Below are 21,229 nucleotides of genomic sequence, written 5' to 3'. Positions count from 1 at the left end.
AATTCCCTATTTTGGGCTGCTGGGCCGTGGCTGTGTCCTATTAAAATCTATTACCAAGCCTCAAAATAATCCCAAAGAACACTCGGGACATTTAAGTAACTACACCCTGTAATTTATTTACAATTTTTAAATAAAAGTATGCCATCTGATTATATCCCCTTCTTCCCATTATGGACTCACTTGATGGGAAAAGGCCAGTCCTGCCATGGGGACCCTCAGGGTGTCCGTCACCACAGGAGTAGGGGTCTGAAAATGTGCCTTTGTGACAGTAAACACACACTGTGCACAGACACACACAGAGACAGGAGAAACAAAAGAAAAGAAAAGAAAAGGAACTTGAGAAAGAAGTGAAGAAACTCTGGAAGGGGCAGTAGTAAGAGAGGCTGGAACCGACACTGGAGTCAGGAGTGAAGCAGGGCGAGGGCGTGGGGCTGTCTTTCCAAAGGGACAACTTGGAAGGTCCCTACAGTGATGTTTATTTCAGGGCATTCCACGTATGCCTGTCTCCCTGATGAGCAGCTAGAAAACAAAGCTGAGGTAAGCTGGCTACAACTTGGCAAAACAGAGAAACTTGAGTCAACTATTGGTCTGTCTCTACTCAAAAAAGAGAGGAAGTCAGATAGCAGCTTCCAAAAGAAGGGCCTGACTGCAGATGCAAGGTGTCCTGAAGATGAATAAGGATGCGGGGCTTGTAATGTTCAACTGAAAGCTTTTTTCAGGAAACCCAGAAACTGCAGGACAGTTTCAAATAGCTGACATTTGTTGGCTGGAACTTTAAGAAGCTCAGATGCACGCTTTCCTACGTCATTCCAGGGAAGGCAAGTGGGTGTGCAGGGGTGTGTGTATGCAGTTCTTACAGTCCCTGGTGGCGTAGGTGAACCTGATGAAGTAAAAAGCTGGGGCACGTTGAAAACTCTCATGATTTCAAAGCTACTTAGGGGCATAATGATTATGGTCATGATGATTATTTTGGGTCTTGCTGTTCCTTTTTTTTTGGAGACAGAGTCTCACTCTGTCACCCAGGCTGGAGTGCAGTGGCGTGATCTTGGCTCATTGCAAGCTCCGCCTCCTGGGTTCATGCCATTCTCCTGCCTCAGCCTCCCGAGTAGCTGGGACTACAGGTGCCTGCCACCATGCCCGGCTAATTTTTTTGGTATTTTTAGTAGAGATGGAGTTTCACCATGTTAGCCAGGGTGGTCTCCATCTCCTGACCTCATGATCCGCCCACCTCAGCCTCCCAAAAGTGCTGGGATTACAGGCGTGAGCCACCGCACCCGGCCTGTTGTTCCATTTATAAACCTGACCAATTAGCTAATTAATGCTTAGAACTGGAGGCAGGACCTTAGGCCACATAGTAGGTTCACTTCTAGACTCAACTCTGTGCCCAAATGGCACAATGATCCTTATACTGTTGGCAAAACCAACAACATATATTTACTGGACTCCAGCAAAAGCTCCAATAGAAACTGCTGAATTAAGTAATTATGCAAGTCACTAAGAAAAATACTACTTCAATATTAACAAGAATGAGGAGAAATGACAGCAAATGATTGTCTCTCTACCGCTGAGAGAAATTAGGTTCAAAATTGAGTATTTTTGTACCAAATTGTACCAGCCTTGATCAGAGGTCCCCAGGGAGTAACGACAGGGCTCACTTATGGAGTGCAGACTGTTGATAAGAATTTGGCGTGATCTAGTTTTATACTGCAATAAGACACAATAAGAGTTACCATAAAAAAGATAGTCTCTAGTCACATAGGCATACAAACTTTGATGCAAACATCAGGTGCAGAAACTACTAAACTTCCCTTTACTTTTAGGTTCAACTTTCCATTGTATCAGGGAAACAGACAAACTGATTTGGTTAAGGCCCAGTCTCACCATCCTTCATAGCTCACAAGTTACAACTTTATTATTTATGAATCTATTACTTGTAAAACAGAACTGCTTACTGAAATTTAAATTTAACGTATCTTTTAGAACAGCTTGGGATGAGCTTATAAAAAAAAAAGAAAAATATTCAACATATCTACAACTTAATTACCTAAAAACAGTAACAAAAAAACCCTGCTTCCATTAATGTGCACTAGAAAGAAAGTAGGTCTTTGTCTGCTTTTTTTGTCAATGCTTCTCCGTGTCAGTAAGCATACAAGAAGCTCCTCTGACCAGATCAATGCTGACATTCATGCCTACACATGTTCATGAGAGCAGGGGAATGACAATTCTCAAACCCCCAAACTAAACTGTTTTGGCAACTTTAGAACAAGAATCTTTTTCACCCTAAACAAACTAGGACAATAGAAACAATAGTGATCCATGGATTTTACAACATCAATAACAGACATTAACTCCTGCTTTTGAAACAGATTACAACTGAGTTTATTATTTTTTTTGAGACAGGATCTCACTCTGTGGTACGATCTCAGCTCACTACAGTTTCAACCTCCTAGGCTCAGGCGATCCTCCCAGATCAGCCTTCCAAGTAGGTGCACTACAGGTTTGTACCATCACACCTACTAATTTTTGTATTTTTGGTAGAGACAAGGTTTCACCATGTTGCCCAGGCTGGTCTTGAACCCTTGGGCTCAGGTGATCCTCCCTCCTTGGCCTCCCAAAGTGCTGGGACTACAAGCATGAGCCACTGAGCCCTGCAGAACTATGACTTTTTTTTTTTTTTTTTTTTCCTGTTGCCCGGGCTGGAGTGCAGTGGAGAAATCTTGGCTCACTGCAATCTCTGCCTCCCGGGTTCAAGCAATTCTCCCGCCTCAGCCTTCCAAGTAGCTGGGATTACAGGCACCCACCGCTACGCCCAGCTAATTTTTTATATTTTTAATAAAGACAGAGGTTTCACCATGTTGGCCAGGCTGGTCTTGAACTCCTGACCTTGTGATTTGCCTGCCTTGGCCTCCCAAAGTGCTGGGATACAGGTGTGAGCCACTGTGCCCAGCAGAACTATGGCTTTAATCCAATATTTCCTCCAACAACCAAGGATGGAAAAAATTTTTTAATTTTTGGAATTACAAAGACAGTACTTGGGAGACTGAGGTGGGAGGATGGTTTGAGCCTGGGAGGTGGAGGCTGCAGTGAACCAAGATTGCACCACTGCACTCTAGCCTTGGCGACAGAGCCAGACCCTGTCTCAAAAAAAAAAAAAAAAACAACAAAAAACGCAGAAGGGCTGGGTGTGGTGGCTCAAGCCTATAATCCCAACACTTTGGGAGGCCAAGGCAGACAGATCACTTGAGTCCAGAAGTTCAAGACCAGCCTGGGCAACATGGCAAAACCCCATCTCTACAAAAAATTCAAAAAATTAGCTGGGCATGGTGGCATATGCCTACAGTCCCAGATATTCTGGAGGTTTAGGTGGGAGGATCACCTGACCCTGGGAGGTCTAGGGTGCAGTGACCCATGACTGCACCACTGCATTCCAGCCTAAGTAACAGAGTGAGACCCTGTTTCAAAAAAAAAAAAAAAAAAAAAAGGGAAAAAGAAAAATTGAAAAAAAAAAAACCCAAAAAACCAACAACAGTAAATAAAAACACATGGACAGCTAATGAATTTGTCTGGTCCCCCAAATAAAAAGTTGAAATGGGAGAATCTGGGCTGATTTAAAGGCAAGTAGAACTGCGGTAGGTCTAGAAGAAACCACCTAATATGAAAGTGAAAGAGGAGAGCAACAATTAAGACAATGCAGGCAGAAGAGGAATCTGGAGGCAAGGAAGCTGGGGATGTGTGACTTGTGGTGGAAGGCAAGAAATGTGCCCCTGCAATTCAGCCAGCTGCAAAAATCACTGTTTAGCCAAAGCTGCCTTGGCACTACACAACATTACACAAGACCACAGGGGTGCTTTCTCTGGGGAAGCTGACAACAGTGTTTGGAGCCTGTGGGTTTTTTTTTTTTTTTTTTTTTGAGACAGTCTCACTCTGTCGCTCAGGCTGGAGTGCAGTAGCATGATCTTGGCTTACTGCAACCTCTGCCTCCCTGGGTCAAGCGATTCTCCTGCCTCAGCCTCCTGAGTAGCTGAGATTACAGGCGCATGTCACCACGCCTGGCTAATTTTTGTATTGTTAGCAGAGACGGGGTTTCATCATGTTACTCAGGCTGATCTCGAACTCCTGACTTCGAGATCCACCCACCTCAGCCTCCCAAAGTGCTGGGATTACAGGCGTGAGCTACCGTACCTGGCCTGGAGCCTGTTTTATGAAACTGGGTTTGCCACTGAAGACTGATTGAAGTGGAAAAGTTAATGGTTAAAAATGTCTGGATAGAGAATACACACAAGCAGAAATCTGTATCACCTATAAAGAAAAGCTGTATTACTGGTTTCTCCCTGGCATTTTACGCTAAATAATTTTTGGCTCTTTGGGGCCTCTTCCATTATTAGAAATGAAATTTACCACTCGGTAGAGAAGTAGCTATGAAGTTAACAAGTGTAAGTCAGAGAAAATCTCTGGTGTCAGAATGCATTTGGAATTCTGTGACTGATGTTCTAGGGAATTTTAAGATGTCACAGGAAGGTAAGGGCTAAATGTAATCCCGAAGATTATGAATAATTACAGACTAGAAATACTATCTTCTGGACAAGAAGGCTCTCCCTTACCCCTCAAAGTAATCCCCTTGAAACAATCACTACCACTACCAAAAGGGATTGTAGCTAAATTTGGACACCATTTCATAAAGCCCATATACATACCAAATAACAACCATCACCCAGAACCTGCTTCCCCCTACCTGGGATGGTGGGGAGGTGGAAAAAGAGGTGGTACACACTTCTTGAGAGTCTTCCACAGATGGGTATATTACTCCAGTGTCCTCACCAGCAGTTCTAAATTGGAAAGAAAGAAATAATGAATTTTATGGTGGTGGCAGTCTTTCAGAAAGCCTACAAAAGCTGATTAGATAGGGATGGGACCTGTGCTAAGAACTATTTCACACAGTTCGTACTGGCAAGAAAGGAGTGTGGAGTCCTCGATAATTTCAAACATTCCAGAGAGTGGCATTCAGAGGTTTGACAATGTTTTGTTCTTGTTTTTCATTTTTGAGACAAGGTCTTACTCTGTCACCCAGGCTAGAGTGCTGTGGCGTGGCTCACTGCAGCCTTCCCAGGCTCAAGCAATCCTCCTGCTTCAGCCTCCCGAGTAGCTGGTACTACAGGAATGTACCACCACGCTCAGCTAACTTAATTTTTTGTAGAGACAGGGGTCTCCCTCTGTTGCCCAGGCTGGTCTAGAACTCCTAAGCTCAAGCAATCCTCCTGCCTCAGCTTCCCGAAGTGCTAGGATTACAGGTGTGAGCCACTGCGTGCAGCCTGTTTTGTGTTTTAAACACAAACATCTTACCTGACCTATTATTTGAGAGAGCATTTTCTTTTTTTTTTTTTTTAAATTGGTAGACTCACTCACACCTGTGAGTGAGCACTTTGGGAGGCCGAGGCAGGCGGATCATCTGAGGTCGGGAGCTTGAGACGAGCCTGACCAACATGGAGAAACCCCATCTCTACTAAAAATGCAATTAGCCAGGTGTGGTGGCGCATGCCTGTAATCCCAGCTACTCGGGAGGCTGAGGCAGGAGAAACATTTGAACCCGGGAGGCAAAGGTTGCAGTGAGCCAAGATCACACCACGGCACTCCAGCCTGGGCAACAAGAGTCAAAATTCATCTCAAAAACAAAACAGTAATAATAAAAATTGGTAGAGACGGTGTTTCGCCACGTTGCCCAGGCTGATCTCGAATTCCTGGGCTTGAGCAATCCACACATCTGTTTCCCAAAGTGCCGGGACTGTAGGCGTTAGACACCATGCCTGGTCTGAGAGAGCATTTTCTTAAGCCAGACCAGTAGTGGAGCTCACATCTGGGTTTTCAAAGAATTATCAGTAGTAGAGACTGCATGAAACAAGTATCTAAACCCTAAAGACAAGCTTATTCAATTTCACAAGTCTATCACATACAGGTACTATCCTTCCAGTATTTACATCTATTCTAACCCCTGTTTTTTGAGTTCTAGACCTGCAGGCATTTATTCTGATATAAAACTAATGTGCCAGATGGTAACCTGAAAACCAATTAATCCGCCAAGGATATTCCAGAAATCATTGCCACTCTTCTAAGGCTCCAAGTAACTTGTAACTGAGAAAAGTCTTTTTTTTTTTTTTTTTGAGATGGAGTCTTACTCTGTAGCCCACACTGGAGTACAGTGGCGCAATCTCGGCTCACTGCAACCTCTGCCCCCCAGATTCAAGCAATTCTCCTGCCTCAGCCTCCTGAGTAGCTGGGATTATAGGCACACGCTGGCATGCCCAGCTAATTTTTGTATTTTTAGTAGAGATGGGGTTTCACCAAGAAAAGTCTTATCACTAACATTAAGATCCAAAATATCCCAAGAATTTTCTGAGACAGTCTGTATACACTAAGTCTTGGTGTACCTAAGAGGGAGCAGAAAGAAGGGAAACTAGCCCATTTGATTTCTCTCCATGTGGGGTCTCCATCAGTGCTCCCCTGCCCATTGGAGAGTGAGTGCTGAGAAAGGTGTTCTATGCACCTGTGCAGGATGGATGCTTCTGCCCAGCTGCAGTTTGGGAGAGCACTTTTTCACATTCCTCACCTGTAATTGCAGGGGTGCATGGGAGAGGAGCTGGGATAGGGACGGTCCACAAAGTGATCAATAATAATCCCCATGATAGGTGGGGTCCTCTCAAATTGCCTGTAATACAATAAGCAGATTCCAGTATTTGTTAGAATGCTTTTCCAGCCCCCACAAAGTCCTCAGAGGGCCCCTCACCTTGTATCTGTTGGCAGGCACTACCACAGCTTTAACTATCACAATCCCTAAATATAAACCACCAATCCTACGTTCTGGACAAACTGGCTCTGGGACACTCAAATTCTCCAATCTGGCAACTGTGCTCTCTCTTTCTTGATTTTATTCTTCTGAAGGCACTGCTTTCAGCAAAGCTGCATTGTAGGTTTAGTCTTAAAGTTTAGGAGAAAAAAAAACTATCTTTGGAAGAGTTCTTTTGGATTCCAGGGCTCTTCCTCACCTGGTAGACATGAATGCCAAGTTAATTCTGTAAGCACAAGAAAGAGTGATGGTGCCCACAGGGGTGCCCACTGTCCCAACACGAACTGTCTGGAAGCCTAGGAGAAAAGATACATTATTAGCTTTTTTTGCAGAGAATACTGACACTGCCCCTAGACCGTTTTTCCCTGAATTATTTGGCCTATTGTGTAATATCTGGCATTATCCACTTAGCACGTTAAGTGTAGCAGCCTTAATTTCGCGATGTGTGTGTGTGTATATATATATAGGTTCCTTCCCTCTCAATGTATTCTATGTCGAGCCAATATTGGCAGGGGAAATAGCACTCTATTTATAGATAAAGCTACCTTCAAAGAGATAAAATAACTGTTAGTCTTAAGGCCTGAGAAAGTTCTACTAACCAGCCCTGCAAAGGATACATCACATGCTAAAAAAGACAGTGAAGGAGCACTAGAATGTCACACAAACACCTCAATTTAAGAAGCAACTGCCTTCCACCCAAGCTGCCACTCCACAGCTAAGTCAAGAGCCAGGCCTCTGCAAGTGACACTTTCGACAAAGCTTTCCTGATTTTCTTGGTTTCATTTCCAATTTTTCAAAATTCTTGGTGTTCACCAGAAACATTTAACATCCTCATTGTAAAAAATTAGGAAAATATACAGTTTTATAAAGAGCAAGAAAGAAAACTGAGTTCCTGGAACCTTGGGAAAAATTATTTGGTTACCCCTGGCAGATCGGGGTAACCTGGACCACCTACCTGCATTCTCATCTTTTCTTTACTTGTATTATGCATATTAAGATGACAATCTACATATTATAACAAGCAGAAACAAAGCTCATCTCTGAAGTTAGGCGAGCTCTGAACACTAAGAATGTTTTTCAACCTTGATACATACCTTCTCCTAAGCCATTCAGCTGAACTTCCCCAAAATATATCCTGTATGCAAGAAAAAATAAGAAATGTTACGTGATTCTCTACTCCTAGGGGCCCCTATAGTCAAAACACCTAGAAACAAAATAACAAAACACCTAGAAACAAAATAAACAAAACAAAGCCTTCCTTACTCATCTGCTCAAATACCTCTCCTGATGAATAATTCCTATTACTTCAATTAAACTACAGGTATGGAGATGCATACAGAGTGGGTTGGTCAAAAAATAAGGAAAATAAGGTCAGGCACAGTGGCTCATGCTTGTGATCCCAGCACTTTGGGAGGATCACTTGAGGCCAGGAGTTCAAGACTAGTCTGGGCAACATAGCAAGACCCTGCATCTACAAAAAATGATTTTGCTGGGTGTGGTGGTGCATGCCTGTAGTCCCAGATACCCGGGAGGCTGAGGTGGGAGGATCACTTCAGCCCAGGAAGTCGACACTGCAGTGAGCCAAGATTGCACCACTGCATTCCAGCCTGGGCAAAAGGAGTGAGACCTTGTCTCAAAAAAAGAAATGAGGAAAATAATAATTAAGTGGAAATTGCTATTTAAGTTTCTTCTCTCTGCTACTAAAACATACTTTAAAATTACACCTACTGAGAAATAAAGAATATATAAAAAAAAGTGGCCAACAGGTCAAGGATTGCTACTAGAAGGCTTTTGTTTTGAGACGGAGTCTTGCTCTGTCACCTAGGCTGGAGTGCAGTGGCATGATCTCAGCTCACTGCAACCTCTAGCCTCCTGGGTTCAAGCGATTCTCCTGCCTCAGCCTCCCAAGTAGCTGGGATTACAGACGTATGCCACCACGCCCGGCTACTGTTCTTTGTTTTTTTTGTTTTGTTTTGTTTTGTTTATGAGACGGAGACTTGCTCGTCATCCAGGCTGGAATGCAGTGGCGCGATCTCAGCTCACTGCAAGCTCCGCCTCCCAGGTTCATGCCATTCTCCTGCCTCAGTCTCCCGAGTAGCTGGGACTACAGGCACCTGTTGCCACGCCCGGCTAATTTTTTGTATTTTAAGTAGAGACGGGGTTTTACAGTGTTAGCCACAATGGTCTCGATCTCCTGACCTCGTGATCTGCCCGTCTTGGCCTCCCAAAATGCTGGGATTACAGGTGTGAGCCACCACGCCTGGCCCTGTTTTTTTGTTTTTTGTTTTTTTTTGAGACAGTGTCTCGCTCTGTCTCCCAGGCTGGAGTGCAATGGCACCATCTTGGCTCACTGCAACCTCCACCTCCCGGGTTCAAGCGATTCTTGTGCCTCAGCCTCCACAGTATAGCAAGTAGCAACTATAGGTGTGCGCTACCATGCCCGGCTAATTTTTATATTTTTGGTAGAGACAGAGTTTCGCCATGTTGCCCAGGCTGGTCTTAACTCCTGAGCTCAATGATACACCCGCCTTAGCCTCCCAAAGTGCTGGGATTACAGGTGCGAGCCACCACACCTGGCCTGTTTTTTGTTTTTTTAAAATAATTTTTTGGTAGAGACAGGGTCTAACTATGTTGCCCAGGCTGGTCGCAAACTCCTGGCCTCAACTATTATTTTTTTGAGACAGGGTCTCAGCCTGTTGCCCATGCTGGAGTACAGTGGTATGATCACTGCTCACTGCAGCCTTGACCTCCTGGGCTCAAGAGGTCCTCTCGCCTCAGCCTCCTAAGCAGCTGGGACTACAGGCACGTGCCACCTCACCCAGCTATTTTTTTTAATTTCTAGTATAGACAGGGTCTCGGTGTGTTGCCCAGGCTGGTATCGAACTCCTGAGCTCAAGCGATCCTCCCACCTCAGCCTCCCAAAGTGCTGGGATTACAGGCGTGAGCCACTGCCCCTGGGCCTGGCCTCAAATTATTCTCCCACTTCAGTCTCCCAAAGTGCTGGGATCACAGGCATGAGCCACCATACTTGACCAGAATGTACCAGAGTTTGGTAAGTGGTCTTTAGTTGTGGGATGCTCTCTTTTACATATATATATATCATTTTTAAAATAGTAGTGATGAACTCTTACTATGTGGCCCAGGCTGGTCTTAAACTCCTGGGCTCAAGCAATCCTCCCACCTCAGCCTCCCAAAGTGCTGGGATTACAGATGTGAGCCCACTGTGCCTGGCCATGAAGAAATCTCTAAGTAGATGGCTTAACAAAGCAGAAAATCTTTTCCACCATGGAATAATTAACTAGATAAGACTATTCTGAAAAAAAAAACAAACAAAAAAAAACAGGCCAGGCGAGGTGGCTCAAACCTGTAATCCCAGCACTTTGGGAGGCCGAGACGGGCGGATCACGAGGTCAGGAGATCGAGACCATCCTGGCTAACACGGTGAAACCCTGTCTGTACTAAAAAATACAAAAAAAAAAAAACTAGCCGGGCGAGGTGGCAGGCGCCTGTAGTCCCAGCTACTCGGGAGGCTGAGGCAGGAGAATGGCATAAACCCGGGAGGCGGAGCTTGCAGTGAGCTGAGATCCGGCCACTGCACTCCAGCCTGGGCAACAGAGCGAGACTCCATCTCAAAACAAACAGATAAACAAACAAACAAACAAACCCCATAAACATAGTGGAATCTTCCTATGATTCTCCCTGGACAGGCCAGTCTATATTGGCAAAAAGTTTGAATTCTAAATACCTAAAATCTATTTTATATTTTTCAAGTAATACTGTTAAAAATTAAAATATATACATGGGTTTACTCAATAAATACTAAGCTCTAACAATGTATGAAGAAGCTTCATGGTTAGAAGTTAGGAATGAAATAAGGATAAATCTGAATCCTAGGTCTTACAGACTAGAGTCTTGTATGAAAGAAAAGAAATGTAGCCGGACGTGGTGGCTCACGCCTGTAATCCCAGCACTCTGGGAGGCTGAGGTGAGCAGATCACTTGAGGTCAGGAGTTCAAGACCAGCCTGGCCAGCATGGTGAAACGCCATCTCTACTGAAAATACAAAAATTGGCCACGCGTGGTGGTACATGCCTATAATCCCAGCTACTTGGAAGGCTGAGGCACGAGAATCACTTGAACCCAGGAGGTGGAAGTTGCAGTGAGCCAAGATCGTGCCACTGCACTCCAGCCTAGGTGACAGAGCAAGACTCCACCTTAAAAAAAAAAAAAGAAAAAGAAAAGAAATGAAATGTATATAAATATCTGAAATACAAAGCACAAAAGTAAGACAGACAAAAGATACTAAAAAGCAGGGATCAGCAAACCTTTCTGTAAAGGACCAAATAGTAAATATTTTAAGACTGTGGGCCGTATAGGCTATAACAACTACTCAGCTTTCTGTTGTATTGCAAAAAGTAGCCATAGACAATATGTAAACAAAGGGGATGGTGTGTCTTAAAAAAACTTTATAGAAACAAGCAGATGGTCGGCTAACCATAGTTTAGTGACTCCTGCCATAAAGTAATATAGGAACAATGTTAATAAAGTGTTGGTAAAAGAGATCTTGCTACATAAATACCCTTTAACGAAAAGTTGAGACTTAGGCATTCACTATTCATGTAAATACTGATACAGTGCTTAAAATTTGCTAAACCTTTTCTTGGTTATGTGTATTTTTTGAGACAGGGTCTTGCTCTGTCACCCAGACTGGAGTGCAGTGGTATGATCATGGCTCACTGAAGCCTTGACCTTCTGGACCCAAGCAATCCTCCCTCAGCCTCCTGAGTAGCTGGGACTACAGGTGCGAACCACCACACCTGGCTAATTTTTTAAATTTTTAGTAGAGACAAGGAATCACTATGTTGCCCAGACTGGTCTCTAACTCCTGACCTCAGGTGATCCTCCTGCCTTGGCCTTCCAAAGTACTGGGAATACAGGCGTGAGCCATTACATCTGGTCAAGACTATTCTTTAATGGTATCAGGCTGTTAACCTTCTAACAACAGTATAAAAAGCAAGGGGAAACGCCAAGTCTACCTCCTCTGAGATCACCCACCTCTCTAGATCTAAGCTGCACTTATTTATATCCAAAAGCACTCCTAAATGATCAATATCTTGTGAGAAGTACTAGTTTGGGTTTTTTTGAGATACAGTATTGCTCTGTCACCCAGGCTGGAGTGCAGTGGTGTGATCTTGGTTCCCTGCAACCTCTGCCTCCTGGGTTCAAGCGATTCTTGTGCCTCAGCCCCCCAAGTAACTGGGATTACAGGAGCGTGCCACCCTGCCCAGCTAATTTTTTGTATTTTTGGTAGAGACAGTGTTTCACTATGTTGGCCAGGCTTGTCTCGAACTCTTATCCTCAAGTGACCACCCACCTCAGCCTCTCAAAGTGCTGGGATTACAGGCGTGCGCCCAGTCCCTGTGAGCAATAATGATTACTCCAGAGATACATGATAAAGGAACACTTTAAACACTGGTATGAAAAGGACTAGCAGTCCTAGGTAACTAAGCCGATGATTTTAGTAGGGTATCTTTCTAGTAAATCTGAATAAAAGTCTAGCAATTTTCAAATACAACAACTTGAAACCAGAAGACAACTAGAGAGAAGACAACAAAAATTTATTAAAGGCCTAGAAAAGTGGACATGGTTAGGCTTGCTAGGATATTGCTAAGAAAGTTAAAGGAAATGACAAGTATTCTCTGGTACTGAATTGTTTCAACAGAACTAGTTAAGTCTCTCCTCCTTTGGTCCCTCTGTCTTTTTTTTTTTTTTTTTTGAGACGGAGTCTCGATCTGTCGCCCAGGCTGGAGTGCAGTGGCGCGATCTCCACTCACTGTAAGCTCCGCCTCCCAGGTTCACGCCATTCTCCTGCCTCAGCCTCCCGAGTAGCTGGGACTACAGGCGCCCACCACCACGCCCAGCTAATTTTTGTATTTTTAGTAGAGACGGGGTTTCACCGTGTTAGTCAGGATGGTCTCGATCTCCTGACCTTGTGATCCACCCGTCTCGGCCTCCCAAAGTGCTGTGATTACAGGCGTGAGCCACCGCGCCCGGCCGGTCCCTCTGTCTTGCTATACTATTTGTCTAAAAATCAGCACTATACATGTAAGGCAAAGGCTAAAACCAACGGCTCATCACTAAGTACAAAAGAAAGGCATCTTTGGTAGATTTGGGACCCCAGCATTCCAAGCTCTTCTCTCACACTTTGCTACATACTCTCTACTCCACCACTCTGCTTCATCTGACAATCTGAGCAGAGCTCTTACCCTGCCCTCCACTTCTGTGCCTTGCTAGCTGCTGAACTCTCCATCTGGAATAATTATTCTCCCTTACTTCTACCAGCTCAAATTCTCTTTCCCTAATGGGCCAGCTTGAATGCCACTTCCTCCATAAGACCTGCACTGTTTACCAACCAGAACAAACTTTATCTTTCTATATTCTCTCAGTATCCTTTTTTCCTGATTCTGGTTTGGAGTTTTCAAATCCTGCTTTTTAAAAATAATTATACATGTATCAAACTGTTTCCCTCACTACATTAGAACCACCTCTAGTGCTGGGCCTCTGTACAGTTCTTCAGTGCTCCTAGCACAATGCTTGCACTAAAAAGGCACTCAATAAATATGCTGAAGTGAAATGCTCCAAAGAAAATACTCTGTTGACCAGTTCTTTATATCCACAGACAACTAATTAACAACTTAAACTGAGTTAGCAGTTTGTTAGACAAAGTTTTAATTTAACCCTGGAATACAGAAAACTGTGGCATCTTCCCAGTATAGACTGTTTTTTTAAAAGTCTTGACTTCCAGGCTGGGCGCTGTGGCTCACGCCTGTAATCCCAGCACTTTGGGAGGCTGAGGAAGGCGGATCACAAGGTAAGGAGTTCGAGACCAGCCTGGCCAATATGGTGAAACCCCGTCTCTACTAAAAATACCAAAATTAGCTGGGCATGGTGGCGGGTGCCTGTAGTCCCACCTACTCAGGAGGCTGAGGCAGGAGAATCGCTTGAATCTGGGAGGCAGAGGCTGCAGCGAGCCAAGATTGTGCCATTGCACTCTAGCCTGGGCGATGGAGCGAGACTCCGTCTCAAAAATAAATAAATAAATAAATTAAATAAAGTCTTGACTTCCTTCCCTAGCTCTAAGATGTTTATCACTAGGACCTCAATATCCATGCCACAGGAATCATGATTGTGCATATAGAAAAGGATGATAAACCTGGTGGTTTTGGAAAGGTAAGGTTCATAAGGAAGGCTGGATACTGATCACATGAAAGCGACAGCATCAATAATCCAACAAACCAACCAACTGTCCAAAACATCATCACAGAATATCTAAATGCTAGACAATGTGCAAAGTGAGGAGACTGGTGAGTGAATCAAGATGACCATCTATGCTGTTTACCTGTATAATATGACATATTCATGCCCTTGTTTTCTGGAGAGCCTATAGGCTGGTGTCACCCTAGTTATAGCAAGAAGAGACTTCAGCAGCAATGACAGTCTGTTGTACACCGTGTAGGAAACTTTGATTTCTTTATCACACCTGCCAGGCACAAAGACACGGTCAGCATTCTCCTATTAAGCGCTGGAACTACACAAGACCAAATTTATTATTAAGACATGCTCTGAACTAACCAGAGAACTCTAATTACACCTTTATCAACAGATGATTGAGGTTAAGTCAATGTTTTACTTTCTCATGTACTAGACACAGGGAAATGAGCACCAAAAGGCACCCAATATATTTTTTTCTAGCTTCAAAGTATTTTTTTAGAAATAAAGCAGCACATCTGAAAACATATAAATAAATAAATACTGCAATTATATACACTGAAGGTGCAAACACGTACTATCCTATGAGCTGTCTATCTTGATAATCTAACAGAAGTCTGGGAAAAGTCAGCTTGGCTCTAAAATTTTGGGCCATAACCTGGCAATTGCATTTATTCAATAAAGAAAATTAATGTCCCTACATATACTTATCACTAAGATTTTTCTTTTGATGTGTTGATATTTCCTCAATTTTCCTATATACTCTTGTTGCAAACTGAAGATTCAGACAGGAGGTAAGCTAATCTGCCTTGAAAGAAGAAAACGGGGGAAAGAAATAACATGCATTTCCAATCCATGACCCATACAGTCTGTAAAAAGGAGCAGGGAGGGGAAATCTTATTGGATGGCTGCCACACAGAAAACAGACAAAACAGAGTAGTCATATTACAAGAGCTCGCAAGGGATTTAATCAGAGAACTAGCTGTACTCTGGGAAAACAACAAAGCCTTTTCAGCTTTCTCTGCTGCTCCTTTCCCTGTAGTATCCGAGTCTCTCTGGACTGATGTTCCCTCTGAAGGTCATCTCTGTGTCTAGGCTGGAAGCCAAGCATGAAGCAAATTGTAGCACAGACCTATTGGCTTTGTTAAGTGGTCAGAATGCCCTCCCTGACTCTGAAAACAAAGCCCTGCTTTTCACATGATGTCATCTAATTTATCCTCAGCAACCACAACCAAGGACCCAAAGATGCAGCACTTACTTTTCGTTCATTTCAAGACACCATATTTCCAGCTCCATGGAATCTCCCTGTAGAAAGGACAAATTTAAAATATTTGTTTTAAAAATTTTTAATTTCAAAGCATTACAGTCACTATAAAAATATTAAAAGGTATAGATAAGCAAAAAGAAAAAAAGGGATATCAACTTATAATTGAACCAGCCTCTTCTCTAAATAAAAGGGCAATCACAGTCTATATACTACTTTGAGGACTTGCTTTTTCTTAATAAATACTTCATGGAATTTTCCCTATAATTAAAAATTCTAAATCATTTAAAATGGTTCCGCAGTATCCCACTATAGGACTATCATTTTATCCAACCAGTCCTCCAATTCTCGGACATAAAGGTTGTTTCTTTTTTTTTTTTAATTTTTTTTTTTGAGACAGAGTCTCGCCGTGTCCCAGGCTGGAGTGCAGTGGCCGGATCTCAGCTCACTGCAAGCTCCGCCTCCCGGGTTTACGCCATTCTCCTGCCTCAGCCTCCCAAGTAGCTGGGACTACAGGCGCCCGCCACCTCGCCCGGCTAGTTTTTTTTTTTTTTTTTTTAAGACAGAGTCTCACTCTGTCACCCAGGCTGGAGTACAGTGGCATAATCTGGGCTCACTGCAAGCTCCGTCTCCCAGGTTCATGCCATTCTCCCGCCTCAGCCTCCCAAGTAGCTGGGACTACAGGCACCCGCCAACACAGCTGGCTAATTTTTTGTATTTTTAGTAGAGATGGGGTTTCACGTGTTAGCCAGGATGGTCTCAATCTCCTGACCTCGTGATGCACCCGCCTTGAACTCCCAAAGTGCTGGGATGACAGGCATGAGCCATAGCACCCGGCCAAAGCTGTTTCTTTAGTCTTGGTTTTTGTATCTTCATCTGAGTTTGAACATAAAGGTTGTTTCTAATTTTCATTACTGCAAACATTAGTGATAAACAACCTTGAGACTAAAACTTTTCCAACAAACTCAATTAATTTCTTTGGGAAAATTTTCAGAATTACAACTGCTGAGTCGGGCATGGTGGTTCATGCTCATAATCCCAGTACTTTGGGAGGCCGAGGCCGGCAGACCATGAGGTCAGGAGATCAAGGCCATCCTGGCCAACACGGTGAAACCCCATCTCTACTAAAATACAAAAAATTAGCCGGGCGTGGTGGCACGTGCCTGTAATCCCAGGGAGGGGAAGGTTGTAGTGAGCCAAGATCGCACCACTACACTCCAGCCTGGGCAACAGAGCAGAAAAAAAAAAAGTGCTATGGGGGTGGGGTTAAGTAATTTAGCTAAAGTCACTTGGCTGGGATTGAACTTGGCTCTGTGTAGCTCCAAATTCTATTTACCTTTAATTATACCATACAGCCTTACAATCTATTAGTGAAAATACATTGAAACAGTATCTCCATCAATCCTAATGTGAAATAAGGCAAGCAAACACATTTTTAAAACTCATAATACTGGCTGGGCAAAGTGGCTCACTCCTATAATCCCGGCACTTTGGGAGTGTGAGGCAGGGGGATCAGCTGAGGCCAGGAGTTTGAAGCTGCAGTGAGCTATAAGCAGAACTGCACTCCAGCCTGGGCAGTACAGGGAGACCCTGTCTCTACAAAATTTTTTATTTTTTTTTTAAACATTAGCCGTGTGTGGTGGTGCATGCCTGTACTCCCAGCTACTCGGAAAGGCTGAGGTGGGAGGATCCCGTGAACCTAGGAATTTGAGGCTGCAGTGAGCCATGACTGCACCACTGAACTCCAGCCTGGGTGATAGAGTGAGACCCAGTCTCAAAACAACAGCAGGCTGGGCATGGTGGCTCAGGCCTGTAATCTTAGCACTTTGGGAGGCCCAGGCAGGTGGATCACCTGAAGTCAGGAGTTCGAGACCAGCCTGGCCAACATAGTAAAACCCCGTCTCTACAAAAAATACAAAAACAAAAAATAGCCGGGCATGGTGGCACACACCTGTTAACCCCAGCTACTCGGGAAGCTGAGGCACGAGAATTGCTTGAACACGGGAGGTGGAGGTTGCAGTGAGCTGAGATCATGCCACTGCACTCCAAGCTAGGAAACAGAGCAAGGCTCTGTCTCAAAAAAAAAAAAACAAACAAACAAAAAAAAACCCCAAAAGCACCCAGCAAGTCACACTGTAGAAACAAATATAAACAAAGCACCATAGGAATTCTAAGTAAAGACTGCAGTTATATCTCCCACTAAAAGGGGGACAGTTTCTAGAGCACGTGAGTCTTGAAGGATGAGCAGAAGTATGTCATGCGAACAAGAGGGTAAAGAGCCTACATCAAGTGGTTGGAATAATAAGTTCAAAAACCATGATCCCTGCAATACCAGCACTCTGAGAGACTGAGGCAGGCAGATCGCTTGAGCTCAGGAGTTTGAGACCAGCCTGGGCAACATGGTGAACCCCCATCTCCACAAAAAATACAAAAACTAGCTGGGCAAGGTGGTGCATGCCTATAGTCTCAGCTACTCAGGAGGCTGAGGTGGGAGGATTGTTTGAGCCTAGGAGGTCGAGGCTGCTATGAGCCATGATTGTGCCACTTACTCCAGCCTGGGTAACTGAGCAAGACCCTGTCTCAAAAAACAAAACAGGCCAGGCGCAGTGGCTCACACCTGTAATCCCAGCACTTTAGGAGGCAGAAAGTGGGCGGGTCACCTGAGGTCAGGAGTTCAAGACCAGTCTGGTCAAAACGGCGAAACCCTGTCTCTAGTAAAAATACAAAAATTAGCCAGGCATGGTGGCAGGCGCCTGTAATCCAAGTCACTTGGGAGGCTGAAGCAGGAGAATCGCTTTAATCCAGGAAGTGAAGGCTGCAGCGAGTCAAGATCGTGCCACTGCACTCCAGCCTGGGCAACAAGAGTGAAACTCTGTCTCAAAAAATAAAATAAAATAAAAACAAAAAACAGGGCGGGCGCAGTGGCTCACTCTTGTAATCCCAGCACTTTGGGATGCCAAGGCAGGCGAATCACAAGGTCAGGAATTCGAGACCAGCCTGACCAACACGGTGAAACCTCGTCTCTACTAAAAATACAAAAATTGGCCAGGTGTGGTGGCGTGTACCTGTCATCCCAGCTACTCAGGAGGCTGAGGCAGGAGAATCACTTGAACCCGGGAGGCAGAGGTTGCAGTGAGCCGAGATCGCTCCACTGCACTCCAGCCTGGGCAATAGACCGAGACTCAGTCTCAAAAACAAACAATCAAGCACACAAACAAAAAAAACCCATGACCCCCTCAGAGAATGATAAGCACATCAGAGAGGAAAGGGCAGGAATAAGACTGAGAAATGAATTCGACTCAGAGGAGGAGCCTTGAGTCCTAAATGAAGACACCAACCTGGCCATAGCCTTACCTCAGAAGTCTTAAGTGAAATCTCCACACACATAGACCTCCCGACCGCAGGCAGCTGCCCTGCCAGTGCCTTCTTTGCTTCATGTGTAACCTCTGGGATGTCTTTGATTGCTAAGTTGAACTGGAAAACAAAAGGGACTCTTGCATGAAACACTCACAGGAACATTATGAAAACAGAAATTAGTATATGTTGGGTAATGCAAGTATTGCTGTGGCTGATTAAGGAAGACAATTCATTCACTTCTCCCTTCCCCATAAGGGATAATACTGCATCAAAGCCACAAATCTCAAGTTGAAAAAGGTAATTATCATTACAAAAATTGGCCAAGATACAATTTTTGTCTTCCAAGGACTAAGCTTTTCATCTATCATAGCAGAAAGTTAAGAACCAAATAAATTCAGGATTAACATACAATAAGAATATCCTTTTCAAGTAAATGGATCAAATAGAATTAGATATTTTAATGTTATTTATAATAATATAAATGTTATTAATTATTGCACTTGAGAACTTTACATTCATTCCTTGTGACAAACACTACAGTATATCTTAGTAAATAACAGAATTTTACCCAATCTGAACCCGTTGGAGAAGATGATGAACGAGTGCAAATCTTTTCACCAAGACGAGCCTGGACAATCACTTGGACAGTCTGGGAAAAAAAAAAAAGAAATCCCAAAATGATGAAAAGTCTTAACAAACTAATCTGGCTCCTGATCAGGGTTAAAATCCTCCCAATACAGGGTTTAAACGATGCCAATTAATCATAAGTATACTTTGGGAAACAGTATAGTTTTAATTTTTGAGAACAGATAGAAAAAACATTACATACAAAAAACAACTTTATAAACATTTCTGAAGGTATAGTGTCAACCAATGAAAGGAATTACAGGTTGAGGCTTGGAAACTGCAATATTCTCATACGGCAGAAGGAAAGCTGAGCATAGTGGTTTGATGTCCATAAAGAAACGAGTCCAACTGTGGTTTTAAATATTCACTGCCACAAACTTACAACCCCATGGTAGATTTAAAACAAAAATTCCACAATTATTCATACCATTTGGCCCATATGGCAAAAGTCTTCCACATAATTTCACAACTAAAATCAACTACATGGATTGTTCTAGCATGGCAATGGTTGAGAGGAGTGACATAGGTGGAAATGATTTTTAGATTTAGGAAAATATGGGATTCAAAATTCAATTTTAATTCCCCATTTACCAGAAAGGGAAGAATATATAAAATTTGAACATTTCAGGATTAGTTGAAACTTAAGGAAAGATGTCCGAAATGCTGCCCATTCCAGCTGACGGTCTTTGTTCCCACCCAAAGGGAACATACTGTGCCAATAACCTGGCATAACAATTTGACATTTCTGCAGTCTTACAAAAAAAAAAAAAAATTTTTTTTTGAACAAGTAGCTGTAGAAAATTGGAAGCTACATTTTAGCTACACCCCCAATACCGCCCCCATACCTCACAGTTTGGTTGACAACAGACAGAAGTATCCCTTAAAATGGGCAAGCTGCAAGCTGTTATGCTACTTTCCAAAGAGAGTTGTTCGCAAAAGGCAGAAGCACGGAAGTTATTTCTAACACTTCTGGGCTCACGAGAATGGACATATTACCTTGAGGGCAAAAAATTTAATAAACTTGTCCAGATCCTTTCTGTCCTGGGAATTGAGATCAGTTTCCATTGCCTATAGGAATCTAAAAAAAAAAAAAAAAAAAGTGAAAAAAACATGACTAATATCTTTAAAAAGGCATTGATACATCAAAGCATACAGAGATGGTATTGTCTACTAGCCTAGGAATAATCATGTGGGAGTGGGAGGAAAAAAAATTTCCTTTAAGTAAAGATACCAATGTGAAAAACACTAAGATACTATCTCTTGAGGAAAAAAGATTTCACAAAGAGTTACATCTAGGAACCTAAAAAATGAATGAGAACATTTTACCTGATTCTGAAACTTTGAGCTTTAAATATAATTATCCATTCAAAATTATTTCATCATCCAGCAGATTTAGGACTACATTTTAATCAGACATAAACTTTGCTGAACACACATGAGTTAATTTATCTTCCTTCAAAGGCCACTAAATCAATTTAACTTTGGAGAGTTATGGGCTTTTGAGAATCTATTGACAAAAGCCCTTTCTCCAGAAAAATATATACATACAGGAATGTGTGCATATAATTTCATGGGGATTCATGGATTTCATGAAACACACCATAAATGCCCTCCCTGGCTGGCCACTATGGGTCATGCCTGTAATCCCAACACACTGGGAGGCCAAGGCAGGAGAACTGCTTGAGCCATGGAATTTGGACCAACTTGGGCAAGACCAACATGGTGAGACCCCATCTCATATTTAAACAAAACAAAACAAAACAAAAAGCCCTCCCAGGTTGAAATGATTTGAGATGATTTGATAGAAAGGATGCATTTAGAGAGAGACAAGCATGAACAAAGAGGCATAAACAACAGAGAGCAAATTAGGTTTAG

At 43.2% G+C, this 21,229-nt stretch overlaps 1 protein-coding gene across 19 annotated transcripts in view; it reads right to left on the bottom strand.

Moving 5' to 3' along the window:
* Positions 1–21,229, bottom strand: part of ATG13 (autophagy related 13) — a 58,562-nt gene that overhangs the window by 10,500 nt on the left and 26,833 nt on the right. For 9 of the 19 annotated variants that reach the window (XM_003909965.4, XM_003909964.4, XM_009186192.3 and 6 more), the window contains 9 exons: positions 20,351–20,432; positions 19,296–19,376; positions 18,725–18,844; positions 15,365–15,411; positions 14,237–14,377; positions 7,933–7,973; positions 7,038–7,134; positions 6,602–6,700; positions 4,733–4,826 (listed from right to left, as the gene is read on the bottom strand). In XM_003909965.4, the coding sequence (XP_003910014.1) occupies positions 4,733–4,826; positions 6,602–6,700; positions 7,038–7,134; positions 7,933–7,973; positions 14,237–14,377; positions 15,365–15,411; positions 18,725–18,844; positions 19,296–19,376; positions 20,351–20,419 (789 nt within the window). In that variant the 5' untranslated portion in view covers positions 20,420–20,432. The other 10 variants (XM_009186184.3, XM_003909966.4, XM_009186185.3 and 7 more) reach the window with 3 other exon arrangements.

The sequence above is a fragment of the Papio anubis genome, chromosome 12 (assembly GCF_008728515.1).
Source record: "Papio anubis isolate 15944 chromosome 12, Panubis1.0, whole genome shotgun sequence".
Taxonomy (NCBI): domain Eukaryota; kingdom Metazoa; phylum Chordata; class Mammalia; order Primates; family Cercopithecidae; genus Papio; species Papio anubis.
Note: the sequence above shows the minus strand (reverse complement) of the source record. Positions and strands in the feature narration are given on the sequence as shown.